Source organism: Microcaecilia unicolor, chromosome 4 (assembly GCF_901765095.1).
Source record: "Microcaecilia unicolor chromosome 4, aMicUni1.1, whole genome shotgun sequence".
Classification (NCBI taxonomy): domain Eukaryota; kingdom Metazoa; phylum Chordata; class Amphibia; order Gymnophiona; family Siphonopidae; genus Microcaecilia; species Microcaecilia unicolor.
The window spans coordinates 210,433,148-210,447,567 of record NC_044034.1 but is presented as its reverse complement, the minus strand read 5'-3'; the positions used below and the strand labels follow the sequence as shown (position 1 = coordinate 210,447,567).

General features: G+C 42.1%; 1 protein-coding gene across 2 annotated transcripts in view; it reads right to left on the bottom strand.

Moving 5' to 3' along the window:
* Positions 1-13,931, bottom strand: part of PTS (6-pyruvoyltetrahydropterin synthase) — a 65,070-nt gene extending 51,139 nt beyond the window's left edge. The window contains exons 1-3 of one of the 2 annotated variants that reach the window (XR_003941945.1): positions 13,697-13,931; positions 7,279-7,358; positions 3,529-3,551 (exon numbers count right to left, since the gene is read on the bottom strand). Coding sequence is in view for 1 of the 2 variants with exons in the window: in XM_030201192.1 (XP_030057052.1) it covers positions 3,529-3,551; positions 7,279-7,358; positions 13,697-13,773 (180 nt within the window). In the remaining variant the exon portion in view is untranslated. The remainder of the gene's footprint in view (positions 1-3,528; positions 3,552-7,278; positions 7,359-13,696) is intronic. The other variant, XM_030201192.1, reaches the window with a different exon arrangement.
* Positions 13,932-14,420: the final 489 nt, after the last annotated feature.

Genomic DNA, 14,420 nt, shown 5'->3' with positions numbered 1-14,420 from the left:
GGTTCTTTGGGTTTATGTGGCTATTGTGACTTACTATTTTGCTTTGACTGCATCTGCTTTTTGTGGCCCCTCTCTGGAGACTGGCACCCTTGGTGGCTGCCAGGTCTTGCCTAACAGTTGGACAGAACCTGGTCCTATGACTCTTATCAATCCTGCTGCTCAGCTTGTTCTGGCTGCTGCTAGTGCTCCTCTTTTACCTGGGTTTGGCCCCTCCCTGGAGACTGGCACACTCGGTGGCTGCCTGGTCTTTCCTAATGATTAGACTGACCCTGGTCCTGTTCCTATCAATCCTGCTCCTCAGCTTGTTCTGGCTGCTGCTCCTCTTTTACCAGGGTCAACCTGCAGTACACTGTAAAAGATCCCAGCCACCTAAGCTGTGCTCAAACATTAACCTTTGGATTCTACATATGGTGCCTGAAATTGCACTCCCAATTTGGGCACACATCTTAATTAACGAACCACTAACGACCAAATATTGAGCACTAACAACAAATCAAGATCAGGTATACATATTAAGTATCACATCATACCTTAAGTTATGAGTTTATTTTGTCGGGCAGGCTGGATGGACCATACAGGTCTTTATCTGCCATTAACTACTATGTCATTATTGCGGTTAATTGGCTCTGATTAGGATTTGCACGCACATCTTGCTAAGCACAATTCGATAAAGATCCGCACACAAATCTTTTACTATGCAACGGGGAAAGGGGCGTGGCCATGGGAGGAGCATGGGCGGGTCAGGGGAGTTCACTAAAGATGCTACAGTATTATAAAATTCAGGGGATCTGCACCTAACTTATGTGCCAGATCCCCCAAATTTTCATTTGGTGCAAATCCTCATGCCCAAAGTTGTGCAAGGATCCTGGCGCTATGAACTATTCTAAAAAAGGGTGCTCATGCTGGAGTGCTCTTTATAGTAGCCTTGTCCAATCTATGGCCCACCAATTGCTTTTTTTCAGGCCCTCAGAAGCTTGGTAATTCTTGTGTTGCTTACAGCAGGGATTCCTGCTTCCCCACCGCAACTTGGCTTTCTGTGGCTCAAGCTTGCAGAGAGACAAGTCATGGTGGGTAAGCAGGAATCCTACCATTTTCTTGTGCAGCCGAAGCCAGGTGAGGGAAAAGAAATTGGGTGAAAGCTGTGGAGGGGATGAAGCACCGTCATATTTTGCCACTATTTGATGAAACATGCTGCAAAATACAACAGTGCATGTTTTGGCCTTTTGAATGTTACAAAATATAAAATGTGGCCCCTGATAGAAAAAGGTTGGACAAGCCTGCTTTATAGACTACCATACAGTGCCGAAGTTTGAGTGCAACTTACTGAATCTAGTCCTAAGTACGTGTCCCTTTAAAGACTCAAGTGTCTGAGTTTCCTGGAGGAACATAGGTGAAGTCTGGAGAGGGAGATTAATGCCCCCCTCCTCAAAAAATTGTTGAGGACAGCTTCAACCTACATGGGCTCGAAAAAAGGAAATGGCATTGGGCCTGCATGAACCAGAACATAGACAGTAGCAGCTGGTGCTCCAAAGTGAACACCCGGCAAGCTGCACGGAGTTGCAGAGTTCAGTGTGGGATGTGTGTGTGTGTGTGTGGGGGGGGGGGTTCAGGGTAAGATAGTGCTGCAGATTCTCACGATCCCCAATTTTTCTACAGGTGCATTTCTTGTTTCAAAGTGGAAGCATGAGGGAAATAGAAAAGAGGGATTGTGGGTACCAGCAACAGTATGTGCTGAATCTGTGCCATTTTGGGCTGTTTGCTATGGGGTGGGGAGGGAAGGGGAAATATGGAAGATAAGAGGAGGATGGCAGCTTAAAAAATAGGGGATGACAGCATGTGAGGGGAAAGGGGTGAAGGAGCAAGATGGAGAATGAGGTAGGGAGAAGACAAGAAATGAAGAAGAAAATAGGAGGCAACATGGAAGGAAGAAGAGGAGATATATGTAAGAGGTGAGGAGGGATGTTTATAAGGAGAAGAATAACAAAGGGTGTGTGACAGAAAGACTGGGGAGGAGGATGGAAGAGGATTGATAGGACAAATTAAAAAAGCAAAAGACAGAAACAGCGTTGAAAAATCTCATGGAAAGACTGAGAATAGACTGGGTAACAGAAAAAGATATCTAAGAGGGAGAGCAAAAATGAATGAATATGGAGAAGCTAAAGAAATGAAAAACTGGAAACCTACAAAAAAAATGAAAATACCCCATAGGACAGAAACTGAGGAAGAAATAAGAAAAGAAAAATAAGAATAGTAGATCAAAAAATAAAGATTTGAAAATATTTTCTTGAGCTTCTCTCTTGCATCTGCAACTCATCAGATGGAAAGGTTGAAGTTAATAGAGGTGCAGAAGGAGACCGAGATGAACAAAGAGTTGAGGGGAGGTATGGAGAAGAAATTATGTTTGCACCATGTCTCCTCTTCCCCCTATTTATGTTAGGTCAGGAGGGAGAGTAAGTTAACCCTTTCCCTCCCCCCCCCCCCCCCCCCCCCCGCTGAACAGACAAATTAAGCCTGTGTGGAAGCAGAGGAAAATGAGAGGCATTCAAACACCCAAAGGATATTAATACAGAAGAGGCAAGTGCTTTTTAATATAAACACAGAACAGAATGCCAACAGAGGTGACAAGGCAAAGAGGATCCTGCAATTCAAGAAAGCATGACACAAGACAGAGAATTCCTGGCAGGATAAAAAAAGGAAAAAGATGGTGATTAAGTAGGCTCTGTGGTATTGAGTAGATAATGTGAAAAGTTTGTGCCCCTCCCCCACTTGTATTTCTCCCATTATTGCATATATATGGTGGAAGCCCAGACCTTCTTTCTAGGGAATGGGGATGGGATTTGATATACTGCCTTTCTATGATTACAAAGTGGTTTACATATTATATATATGGGTACTTATTTTGTACCTGGGACAATGAAGGGTTAAGTGACTTTCCCAGTAGGAAGTGAACCCAGTTCCCCTAGTTTACATGCTACTGCTCCAAGCCACTGAATGGTTTTTGATCTTTAAACAAAATGTAATATCAAACAAAAGGTACTTTAGTAAACACATAATACACTTTTTTTAAAATATTATGACATCATTATTTAAGGAACAAGTTATCCAGCATCCATATCACCCTTGTGAAAAAAGTAACAGTTACTCAATATTAATTAATCAAAAAATATTGATAGAGTCAGCTGCCTGAACATAGTCAGGCTTGACTGAAGATTAGAAACCATTCAGTGTATGACATATATGCAGTAATAAGGGAAATCAGGAGAAGGCAAAAACTTTAACATCACTGTAGATGAACCTAGCAGTCTTTATCTGCTCTCAGCCTATGCGTTATATGAATGTGCAGGGCAATTAGGTTAACACATGAGGCAGACAATAAAAACATTTTTCCTCTAAATCAGTGGTTCCCAAATCTGGTCCTGGAGGCACCCCAACCAAGTCAGGATCAGGTTTAGGAACCACTGTCCTACATACATTATAAACAATAAGCAACAGAAACAAAATAAAACTAATAACAATAAAACAACGTACCATTCCCTGTAGAGTCACCACAGCTGAAAAATAAAATTGAAACAGGTGAAGTAATGGGTGACAAAAGATTTTGTGAACAACACTAATAGATAAGTGTCAAGTTCTTAGACACACATCAGGGAGGGAAAAGATGGGGGCGATGGTACACTGCTAAGGTACCAGTTAAGTACTCTGTGTGAGGCCCAAGGTTTGAGCAGGAAAAAGGCATACCACTTTAACCCAGAGGGGTTATTTTACCATCCAGGCGCATCGGGCCACAAAGCCACGGCGAATGCTCCTGGGCCGCCAGCTCAGGATCCCCCAGATTTCTTCCCACCCCCAACTTAACCCCCCCTTCACAAGGCCCACCTACCACACACAAAAGCTACCCTCTACCCCCTCACATCTTTGTCTCATTGGTGGTCCAGGCAGATATTTGTGTTGGCTTCAAAATGGTGCAAATACTGATAGGGGTCATATTTCCATATAACAAAATATTTCTTTATATGAAAATATGACCCTTAGTGGTAGTCACATGAGACTACCACTAGGGGTGCCATTTTGAAGCTTGGGCAGGAGTGACTGGGCATCGCTTTTGCCCAACGAACCACGGACCAAAGAAGACCTCCTCCTCGGACCACCAATGATACAAAGAGGTGGGGGAGTGAGGGGCTTCTTCTTTTAGAGGGAGGGTAGGTCTTGAGTGGGAGTGGTTGAGGGGGGGTGTAAGCCTAGGGGGACCCTAATCTTGTGGCCTGGGAGCATCGGGCCATAGGAATAAACACTGCTTGTGAGGTGACTCGCAAGCAGCATTATTCTCTTGCCCCGGGATTCAGCAACCTGCAATACTGGGATCTCGCAAGTTGCTGAATCTTATAGGGAATCAAGGTACAGTAAAAGGCAAACTTTTACTGCACCTTGATGAATTTCCTCCTTACTCACTTGGTTGATTTCTGTACTGCTTTCCAACCAGGCTTACAAAGCAGTGTGCATTGTATAATAAAATCTGTTAAGCATACAAAAATTTAAAAAATGAAGAAAAAAAATCTTAAAACATGTAAAGATACACATCAACTCAAGAAAGGAAAAAGTTTAAAAAATGATTTAAGAAAAGGGAAGGAGAAAGCATGCCTCACAGAGAGGCTCAGGATACTGGCAGCTAATATCAAAGCTTAGGAGGCTCCTGTGACCCATATAAAGAAAAACAAGTTACTGAAAATAAAATATGTAAGTTTAAGGAGTTGGGGATTGTTTGGCCCAGCAACTTTTGTCTCTTCCTTTGGACTTCCAACTCAACTGTAACTGGCCTCTGTTGAATTATAATCCCAACTGCTTGGAACTCTTTCCTCCCCCCCCCTGACTTTTTATATCTCCCCTACCAAAGTATTTCATCATTTTAGTACCAATTCAGGGCCAGGGGCCACATACTACAGCTCCTGCCAGTCCCTGACATTTTTTTTGTGGTGGGAGGGGCATTTCTCTCATTCACCCTCCAAATTACAGGCTCCCTAAATCCAACCAATAGTGTTACCACTGTGTGATGGTTGGGGTTCTCTGCTCTTCCCCCCCTCCCCCTTACAGCTACGAACACCGTTTCCACATCTACAACTGAACCAAGGTCCTGCACATAGTAATGCACATAATTTATTATTCAGTCACTGGGCCAGCCAAAATTAAGTTATTTTATGCCAACAAAATTAAAGTATTTAAGAATGCTGCTATACTAATGAAGTATTTCTAAGTCTGTATAAAATGTTCAGGTGATGTGTATTATATTGGCCACCAAACATTCTAGTTTCATCTTTCAAAGATTTTCTAATCCACTGTAAGCCTAAATGTGGAAAAGAACATCCTGGAGGCATACAGAACATCTCTGGAATAAAACCATCCAATGGTTTGTGCCTGCTTCCGTTTTACAAGGCCCTTTTACCAAGCTGTGGTAAGCACTATCATGTACTTAGTACATAAGTACATAAGTATGGCCATACTGGGAAAGACCAAAGGTCCATCAAGCCCAGCATCCTGTTTCCAACAGTGGCCAATCCAGGTCACAAATACCTGGCAAGATCCCCCAAAAGTACAAAACATTCTATACTGCTTATCCCAGAAATAGTGGATTTTCCCCAAGTCCATTTAATAATGGTCTGTGGACTTTTCTTCTAGGAAGTCGTCCAAACCTTTTTTAAAACTCTGCTAAGCTAACCGCTTTTACCACATTCTCTGGCAACGAATTCCAGAGTTTAATTACACGTTGAGTGAAGAAATATTTTCTCCGATTCGTTTTAAATTTACTACATTGTAGCTTCATCGAATGCCCTCTAGTCCTAGTATTTTTGGAGTTTAAACAGACGCTTCACATCTACCAGTTCAACTCCACTCATTATTTTATAGACCTCTATCATATCTCCTCTGAGCCACCTTTTCTCCAAGCTGAAGAAATTACTTACCATGTGTTGAGACATCCCAAATGTGCACACGCTACCCACATGCAATAAAATAAATGTATTTCTCTGGCTGAGAGGCAGTGGAGATGTCTGCACTAATCAGTGCAGCTACATTGCCGTGCGCTGATTAGCACATGAACCCTTACCACCTATAAAATGGCAACATTAGTGCATGAACCACTCAACCTTAAACTGTGCACTATTTTGCTTGAATACTTGTGATTCCCTCACTACATTTCCCACTGTTAGGGACTAGAGGTTTTTTTAGGAGGAAAGACCTCAGAAGTCTAACTGCTCACTGCCTTAGCACAGACAATTTCAAGTACTCTATAGGCAGCCTGCTTAATCATTGGTCAAAAACCTCAGTTTTCTACTTTTTTTATATTTATGTTTGCAAGTAAAACACTAAAACTCTAAAGCATAAATAATCTTTAAGCACTTAACTTTATGCAGTGTGCCCAACGGGGACCCGTTTCACCCACTGGCTTTTTCAAAGGACCAAACTGCTTCCTACTTGTGCTCATTCTCCATCTGCCCTTTTTCCAACAGCTTTTCTTCAGTGTTGTAAACATTAGTGCGCGACTATTAATGTTGAAAATAGCTATTTTTCTGCTGCAGCAAAAAGTAGGAAAACCCCGCAAAAGGGTGCACTACAGTCACTTCTTGCCATAACTTCTCTGTGTGTTTTAAAGTGAAGGGTTTTCTTTTCTGCCTTCCCAACCATGTAGGGCAGATAAGAAAACCCTTTTTTGGCTTACTCATTTCCATTTGCTTTTCCATTTGAGTTTGATGCTGGATTTCACTGATGTGTGTTGGGTGTTTTGTGTTTGTGGAGGTTGGCGTAGGATTTAAGTTGTTTCAGTGCTCAGTGGTGTGACGCGTTGGGGGACCAGGTTACATTGGTTTAAAACTTGGAGGGTGCTGGAGGCTTTTTGGAGGACTTGTATATTGCTCAATTTGAATCTGGTCGGCTGTACTGCCTATTTGTGTTCCTGGTTTCACTATCCAGGCGTCTGTTGATCCGGTTTCCATTTTGGGGGTTTTTTTGGTCTGTATTGCTACTAAAGGATCTTGCGCTCATTTGTTTTTTCTCCTCCAGTGTTCCCTCTTCATTAAAGATAGTTACAAAAAAATAATAATAATAATTAAAAAATAATAATAAAAAGTGAATAGAACGCCGTTATCAGTACTGATGTAGCTGATGGTAAAAGATGCACAGCACATACAGGGTGGTGAATGCACCTAATTTTGGATTCAGGTCCTACATTTTTGTTGGAACATATAAACCCTTCTGTCCCTCTAAACAGCGTACATGTTGGCTTCTGACCTTTGTAGTTGTGGCCATGGCCATTCAGGTTATTACACTTTCCATACAGCTTCTTGTTCTCTTCATCACTGAGGGACTTACTATAGAAACAAAGAAAACCTATATGAATTTGGAAAATAATAAAGACTACATAAATAAAACATATACATTTGATTTAAAAAAAAGGGGGGGGGGGGCAACAGAATATCTTTTTGGTTGTAAGGGCCATAAAAAAAAATCTCTAGCTTTAACCCCAAGCTATCTAGCTGCTGATGCCATGGCCCTTGAGGCCTACCCCATTCGGCTACCCACAATAAAACACATGAATAAAACTGCTGTTCTCACCATGATTCTATTTTTCTCACCTGCATGCCATTTAATGCATTTCTATGTGAATATTTTGAATTATAATAATAGACCACATTAATTAGAAAGGGAGGACATTACATTAAACAAAAAATATAACCAATTCAAGAATAAAATCTAAATACCAAGATTACCAGCAGACTTTGATGGCAGGTACAAAATAATCTTTGTTCCTACAGCTAAGATTTCACGCGTTATTTGTGATCAGAACTTGAGTTTTCGGCTGCATATTTCCTATGTGGTCCAGCAGAGTTTCCATAAATCATGTATGATTTACTCTGTCCGGAACCTCCTTTTTATTTCTGCTTTGCATGTTCTGATACATGCTTTAGTGATTACCCAGCTCAATTATTGTAATGCACTCTATAATGGTAGTCTCAAAGGGAGCTGAAATGACTGCAAATAATCCAAAATATGGTTATTCAGCTGCTATCTAATTCTGGTAGATTTGATCGTGTCACCCCTCTCCTAAAGGAGTCGCATTAGCTCTGCATCCCTTGCCGCGGGAGGGCTAATGCATGGGTAGCATGCGCCAAATCGGCACTACTGCTGGGGTAGTATGGCAGTAATTCTCAGTTTGGCGTGCGCTAAATCCCTCGGTAGAAAATATTTTTCTATTTTTCACAGCGGGGGGGGGGGGGGGGGGAGGTGTTCCCAGTGGTAATCAGCAGTGTGGCCACGTTGGCGTGCGCTGCATGGTTAGGTGGGTAGCGCATGAGCCCTTACCGTTAAGTCAATGGCTAGTGGTAAGGGCTCAGGCGTAAATAGGCATGCGCTAGTTTTCATTTTTGTGCACACCCATTTCCCAGTCCGTTAAAAAATTGTAAAAGGACCCCAGAGTGCACTACAAAGTTCTTTGCTTTTCAAAAGCTATCATACTAATTGTCCTTATTTGGCTGATTTATTGACACCTTATATACCTGGGGCAAGATGAACTAAACCTAACGAGCCTTTAACGCGCAAGTAGTAAACCCTGGCATGCACTAAAAGCCATTTTACGAAGACGGTAGCAGCTAATGAAAACAGAATGCAGATGATTCAAAGGCTATTATAATGAGCTGCACAACCGTTGCAGGCTATTATAATGAGATGCACTACCATTTTCCGATTCACCTTACCATGGACAACCTAACAGGAGGTCTGCACCTCTCGTTAGGCCGTGGCTGCTGTGAACGGGACCCTAGAGACCAGTGGGAAAGTGCCTAACAACCATCTAAAAAAAAAGAACAAGCTGGGTGTCGTGAGGGACGTTAAAAAATTTTTTTTTTCAGTTATGGCACCTTCGCTGAGGACTTACTTGCTCATACCGTACTTGCCAACAATCTATTTGCGCTCCAGCTACAATCCTCCAGAGAAGAGAGAATCAGGTTAAGCTTCAGAACTTCACACGTACACGAGCAGACATAAGCCAGGAATATATGCAGCATCAACAAGGCTCTGCTCAGGAAGAGCGTGGACGATGGCCGGCCTCAACTGCAAGAAAAGTGAAGGAGAGCGCAGTTGAGGCCGGCCCATCTTCTGTTGGCAAGTACGGTATGAGCAAGTACGTCCTCAGCAAAGGTGACATAACTTTAAAAAAAAAATGTTTTTAATTTTTAAAGTCCCTCACGAGCACTTGACGTCCTTTTTGGACGTATTTGGCATGTGCAGAGCTGCCAGCATAGCGCTTGGATGCTCTGCGCATGCTCTACCTGCCGACTGGCCGACTGTTTGCCGATGGAATAGAGAATGCAAGTGAGCTACAACAAGTAGCTCATTTGCATTCCCTTTCCTTGATGCATAGCCGTTCCCTACCGATTCGCTATGGAATTCGGTAGGGAATGGCTCTAATGACAACTTTAGTGCATCTGGCTCCTGGTCGTTTACTAAGATCAGGGTCACAACAATGTTTGGTAGTTCTATCTTTTCAGCTGTATGGCCTTAACTCAGTTTAGCATGGTTGGGCTGTCTCTTTGGAATGCGCTCCCACTGTATTTACAGCTTGAGAAGTCATTTAAAGCCTACCAGGCCTAATATGAGTTTCACCTTGCCTTCGTAGGCTTGTCACCGATTGGGACTGGAATATTCAGTGCAGGATGAGATTTGAAAGAGCATGGTCCAAATCAAAAAATGAAAATATGCTTACTGCATGGAAGCTACAACGACGGAAATATAAACATGCTATTAAACAAGCTAAGTTACTAAATTAAGTAAAGACCCAAGGAAACTTTACCTACTTTTAAACTCACTCCTTGACACTACCGCAATTTTATCACAACTTCCCTTCTGCCGATCAGCTCGCAAGATATTTCAATGAGAAAATACTCACTCTGCGCAACTCACTGTGCCACTTTACCACTGATATTGACAACTTTCTCAATGACCTTGATCTTCCACCTGGTCGTTGCCCAGCAGATCGTTTTTGGCTCAACTTCACGCCCTTGACTTCGGAGTCTGTAGCGCATGCGCTTAACAGGTTTTCTAAAACTTTTTGTAAACTGGATATTTGTCCTACTTACCTATTGCCTTCTCCTCCTTCATGTTTTATTACTGACCTCACGTCTCACCTAAATGTTATGCTTCAGGAAGGTCGTTTCCCTCAGGACCATGGTAGTATTTTACTTAACCCAATTCCTAAGGACCCGAAGAAAAAAGCAAATATCATTGCTAACTATCGTCCATTTGCTTCTATCCCGCTTCTAATTAAAGTAATGGAAAGTATGGTCACTAATCAGCTTACATGTTACTTGAACAAATTCAATATTCTTCATGAATCACAATCTGGTTTCCGCACCCAACATAGCACTGAAACAGTTTTGATTACTCTGTTGTCCAATTTTATAAAAGCAATCTCTGTTGGCAAAAATATACTTCTGCTGCAATTTGATTTGTCCACTGCGTTCGACATGGTTGACCATAACATCCTTATCAGTATATTAGATAAATTCAGTATCGGTGGCAATGTGCTTAGTTGGTTCAAGGGATTCCTATCTTCCAGGTATTATCAAGTCAAAGTGAACTCCATTATTTCCCCTCCTTGGAAGCCCGTCTGTGGTGTTCCGCAAGGTTCTCCATTATCTCCGACGCTCTTCAACATAATGATGATTCCTCTCGCAAATGCACTATCCAAGCATGGCCTCAATCCTTTTACTTATGCTGATGATGTAACCATATCCATTCCTTTTAAGTCCTCTTTGTCTGAAATTTCTGGCTCAATCCAAATCAGTTTTTCCATTATTGAATCCTGGGCAAATGCGTTTCAATTTAAACTCAATAAGGATAAAACTCAATGTATTGTTTTTTCTTCACAATATAACAAGTCAATTCCCAAAGAACTGGTTACTCCTGATTATACCCTCCCAATCTCGAACAGTCTGAAAATTCTTGGGGTCACGTTGGATAGCCATCTGTCACTTGATAGTCAAGTTAAGCAGATTACGAAAAAAATGTTATCATCATTGTGGAAGCTTAAATGCATCAAACAACTCCTGCCAAGAGATATATTTCGAACCCTGATGCATTCATTGCTGCTAAGCCACATCGATTACTGCAATGGGTTGTAGGCTGGCTGTACACACTGTATTCTGAAGAAGCTCCTGACGGTTCAAAACACCGTGGCCAGGCTAATCTTTGGAAAAACTCGCTTTGATAGTGTGCGGCCTCTCCGTGAGCGTCTTCACTGGCTACCCATCAAAGACCGTATTGAATTCAAAATCTGCGCCTTAATACATAAGATCATTTACGGAGAAGCACCAGTTTACATGTGTGATTTGATAGATCTGACTTATTTGTTTGGTAAAGCTTATCCCAAAGACCTCATTACTTTTTAATCCCCTATTTCCGTTTTGACTGATTTCCCGTTTTTTGCCTTATGTCCGCTTCCCTTTTGTTGCTCCTGTTTTCCCATCCGTATGCTCCTATTTAGCTGCTTTCGTTACTGTATTTGTTAATTTTCTATAATTATTATATCCTGCTGTATTATGTTTTGATGTATTAACTTTGTTAGCCACATTGAGCCCGCACAAGCCGGGAAAATGTGGGATACAAGTGAACCAAATAAATAAATAAATACTGCAGTTTGTCTGAGTGTGTTGTGTCTTCTTTGTTTAATTTTTTTGCTTTTACTCGTTCCTATCATTTCTGGTGTTCGTTTCTTAAATGTTTATTTTATTACGACTTGTAAACCATTCAGGAGGTCATTCCAATGGGCGGAACATTACATTTTAAATAAACTTGGAAACTATCTTCGGGGCCCTTTTAGTAAAGTGCAGTAAAATCTGGGCTTAATGCAGGACTTTACTGCATGCTAAACCCAGATTTAACACGGCACTGTTTTGGGCTTTTTTTCTCTTTTTTTTATTTGCAGGTTGTACACTAATATTCTCATTAGCACATGATTCCTGCAGTAAGGGAGTTAAGTGATCCTATATGTTAACTCTACATTTGCCAGTTCATGTGTGTTAATTGTAACATGTTAACACTTTCATCTCCATGCTCTGCCTATGCCAAGCCCTCTCAGAGAAAAAGTCTTAAAAATTAAATAATGTATGGTTTAGCATGTGGAAACAGGAAGAATACTGCAAAATGCTTTAATGTGTTTGTGCGGTAGCCTGGTTTTGCATGTTAATTGCGCATTAAGGGCTTAACGCCCTTCAGTAAAAAGACTCTTTAGCCCATTATGCACCCCATGAAGCAGAACTTTATCACTAAAAAAATTGTTCAAGCTGTGCAGGATTTAAAAAAAAGGGCATATCTAGTACGTTGATAATTAACCAAGCAATAGCATAGGAACCAAAAAAAAAAAAAGTGGCTCCCACAATACTCAACTTTTTAACAAGGGCCCAGGCTGCATCCAGAAAAATCTGGATAGGCTGGCCACACAAGGTACAGCCTTTTTTTCAGAAATAATTCACCCTTCAGGAAATATCATCTTGAGAAGTAACAAGAAATACAGATACACCTAAGGTCTCTGAATCGGGCGCCTGCTGGCTGCTCTTAACCTCTAAAGCTCAAGCACTAAAAACCTAATAATATTCAATAGAATCAATATTTTAGAATCATCTAATAGCAAAATTTCTTTAAACATGTGGTTTCTGTCTCCCCCATACCAGTACAGAAAGGAGCCCAAGCGCATGCTAAGGATGTAAAAAGAATTGAAGCGGTGCAAAGAAAAGCTACGAGAATGGTACGGGATTTGCGTTACAAGACGTATGAGGAGAGACTTGCTGACCTGAACATGTATACTCTGAAGGAAAGGAGAAACAGGGGTGATATGATACAGACGTTCAAATATCTGAAATTAATCCGCAAACGAAGCTTTTCCGTAGACGGGAAGGTGGTAGAACTAGAGGGAACGATACCAGATTGAAGGGGGGCAGACTCAAGAAAAATGTCAGGAAGTATTTTTTCACGGAGAGAGTGGTGGATGCTTGGAATGCTCTCCCGCAGGAGGTGGTGGAGAGGAAAACGGTAACGGAATTCAAACATGCGTGGGATAAACATAAAGGAATCCTGTTCCGAGGGAATGGATCCTCAGAAGCTTAGCTGAAATTAGGTGGCAGAGCTGGTGGTGGGAGGCGGGGCTGGTGGTTGGGAGGCGAGGATATTGCTGGGCAGACTTATAGGTCTGTCCCAGAGCCGGTGGTTGGGAGGCAGGGATAGTGCTGGGCAGACTTATACGGTCTGTGCCCTGAAAATGACAGATACAAATCAAGGTAAGGTACACACAAAAAGTAGCACATATGAGTTTATCTTGTTGGGCAGACTGGATGGACCATGCAGGTCTTTTTCTGCCGTCATCTACTATGTTACTAAGGGGTTCTTTTTGTAAGGCACGCTAAATGCTATGCAGCCCATAGGAATACAATGGGCTGAGCATTTAGATCATGTGTGCAGCCCACAGACGGCGGCAGGTGGTTCCCAAACCTTTGAATTATAACCAGCCCTTGAAATAGGGGTGTTGTTTCCAAAGCCCGCGGTTACCTGAACAGCTCCGGGAGTGGGGGTGATGATCATGTTCCCAGACCTACACAGACAGGATCGGGAAAGAAATGATGTTCCCAACCTCCCCCCCCCCCCCCCCCCCCCCGATCACCTGTGCAATCGGTGGGACGCGCTGAAAGTGATGCTTTTAGAAATCCGAATCGTTCGTATAGCGGGCGCGTCCTGCATAGCGAACCGTGACCACAGAACAGCAACTCCGAGCGATCCGGAGGAGAAAGTCGAGCCAGAGGCCAGTCAAATGGGAGTCTCTTCCGGCCCATAAGCACGATAAACTGCTCAGCTCATCCTCCCAAGTCCTGCCCAGTGCCCACATGCTCTGCCTCTTTGCGGATCCACTACCTCCTCCTCCCTCTTCCTCTGTCGTGACCTGCGCTGCGCAGTTTCTCTTTCACAATCCAGACGTCAGGCAGTAGGTGGCTCGATATTTACAATGTAACGCTCGTTCCTGTGCCAAATCCCCAAGGTTTCTTTAAATATTTACGGATAAAGATACAGCCCAAATCTGTAAGGATACCACATTTCTTAACATTAACACCAAAACGAAAAGATTGAAAACTCTTCTTTCCACGGAAAGAGAAAGAACAGAAATAAAACGTTAAAACAAAAGCAGACAAAATTAACATAAGGTGATATATATTTTTTTCCTGACCAGAGAAAGGGAGTTTTTGCTTCCCCAAGCTAACCACAAATATATTTAGTCTAAAGAAAAATCTCTTTGTATTTCTTTTGATGTTGTTACCTTTATTTCTATACAGCAGTGGTGTTCCTAGGGTGGCTGACATAATACCATTTTATTGGACTAATAGATTTAGCTT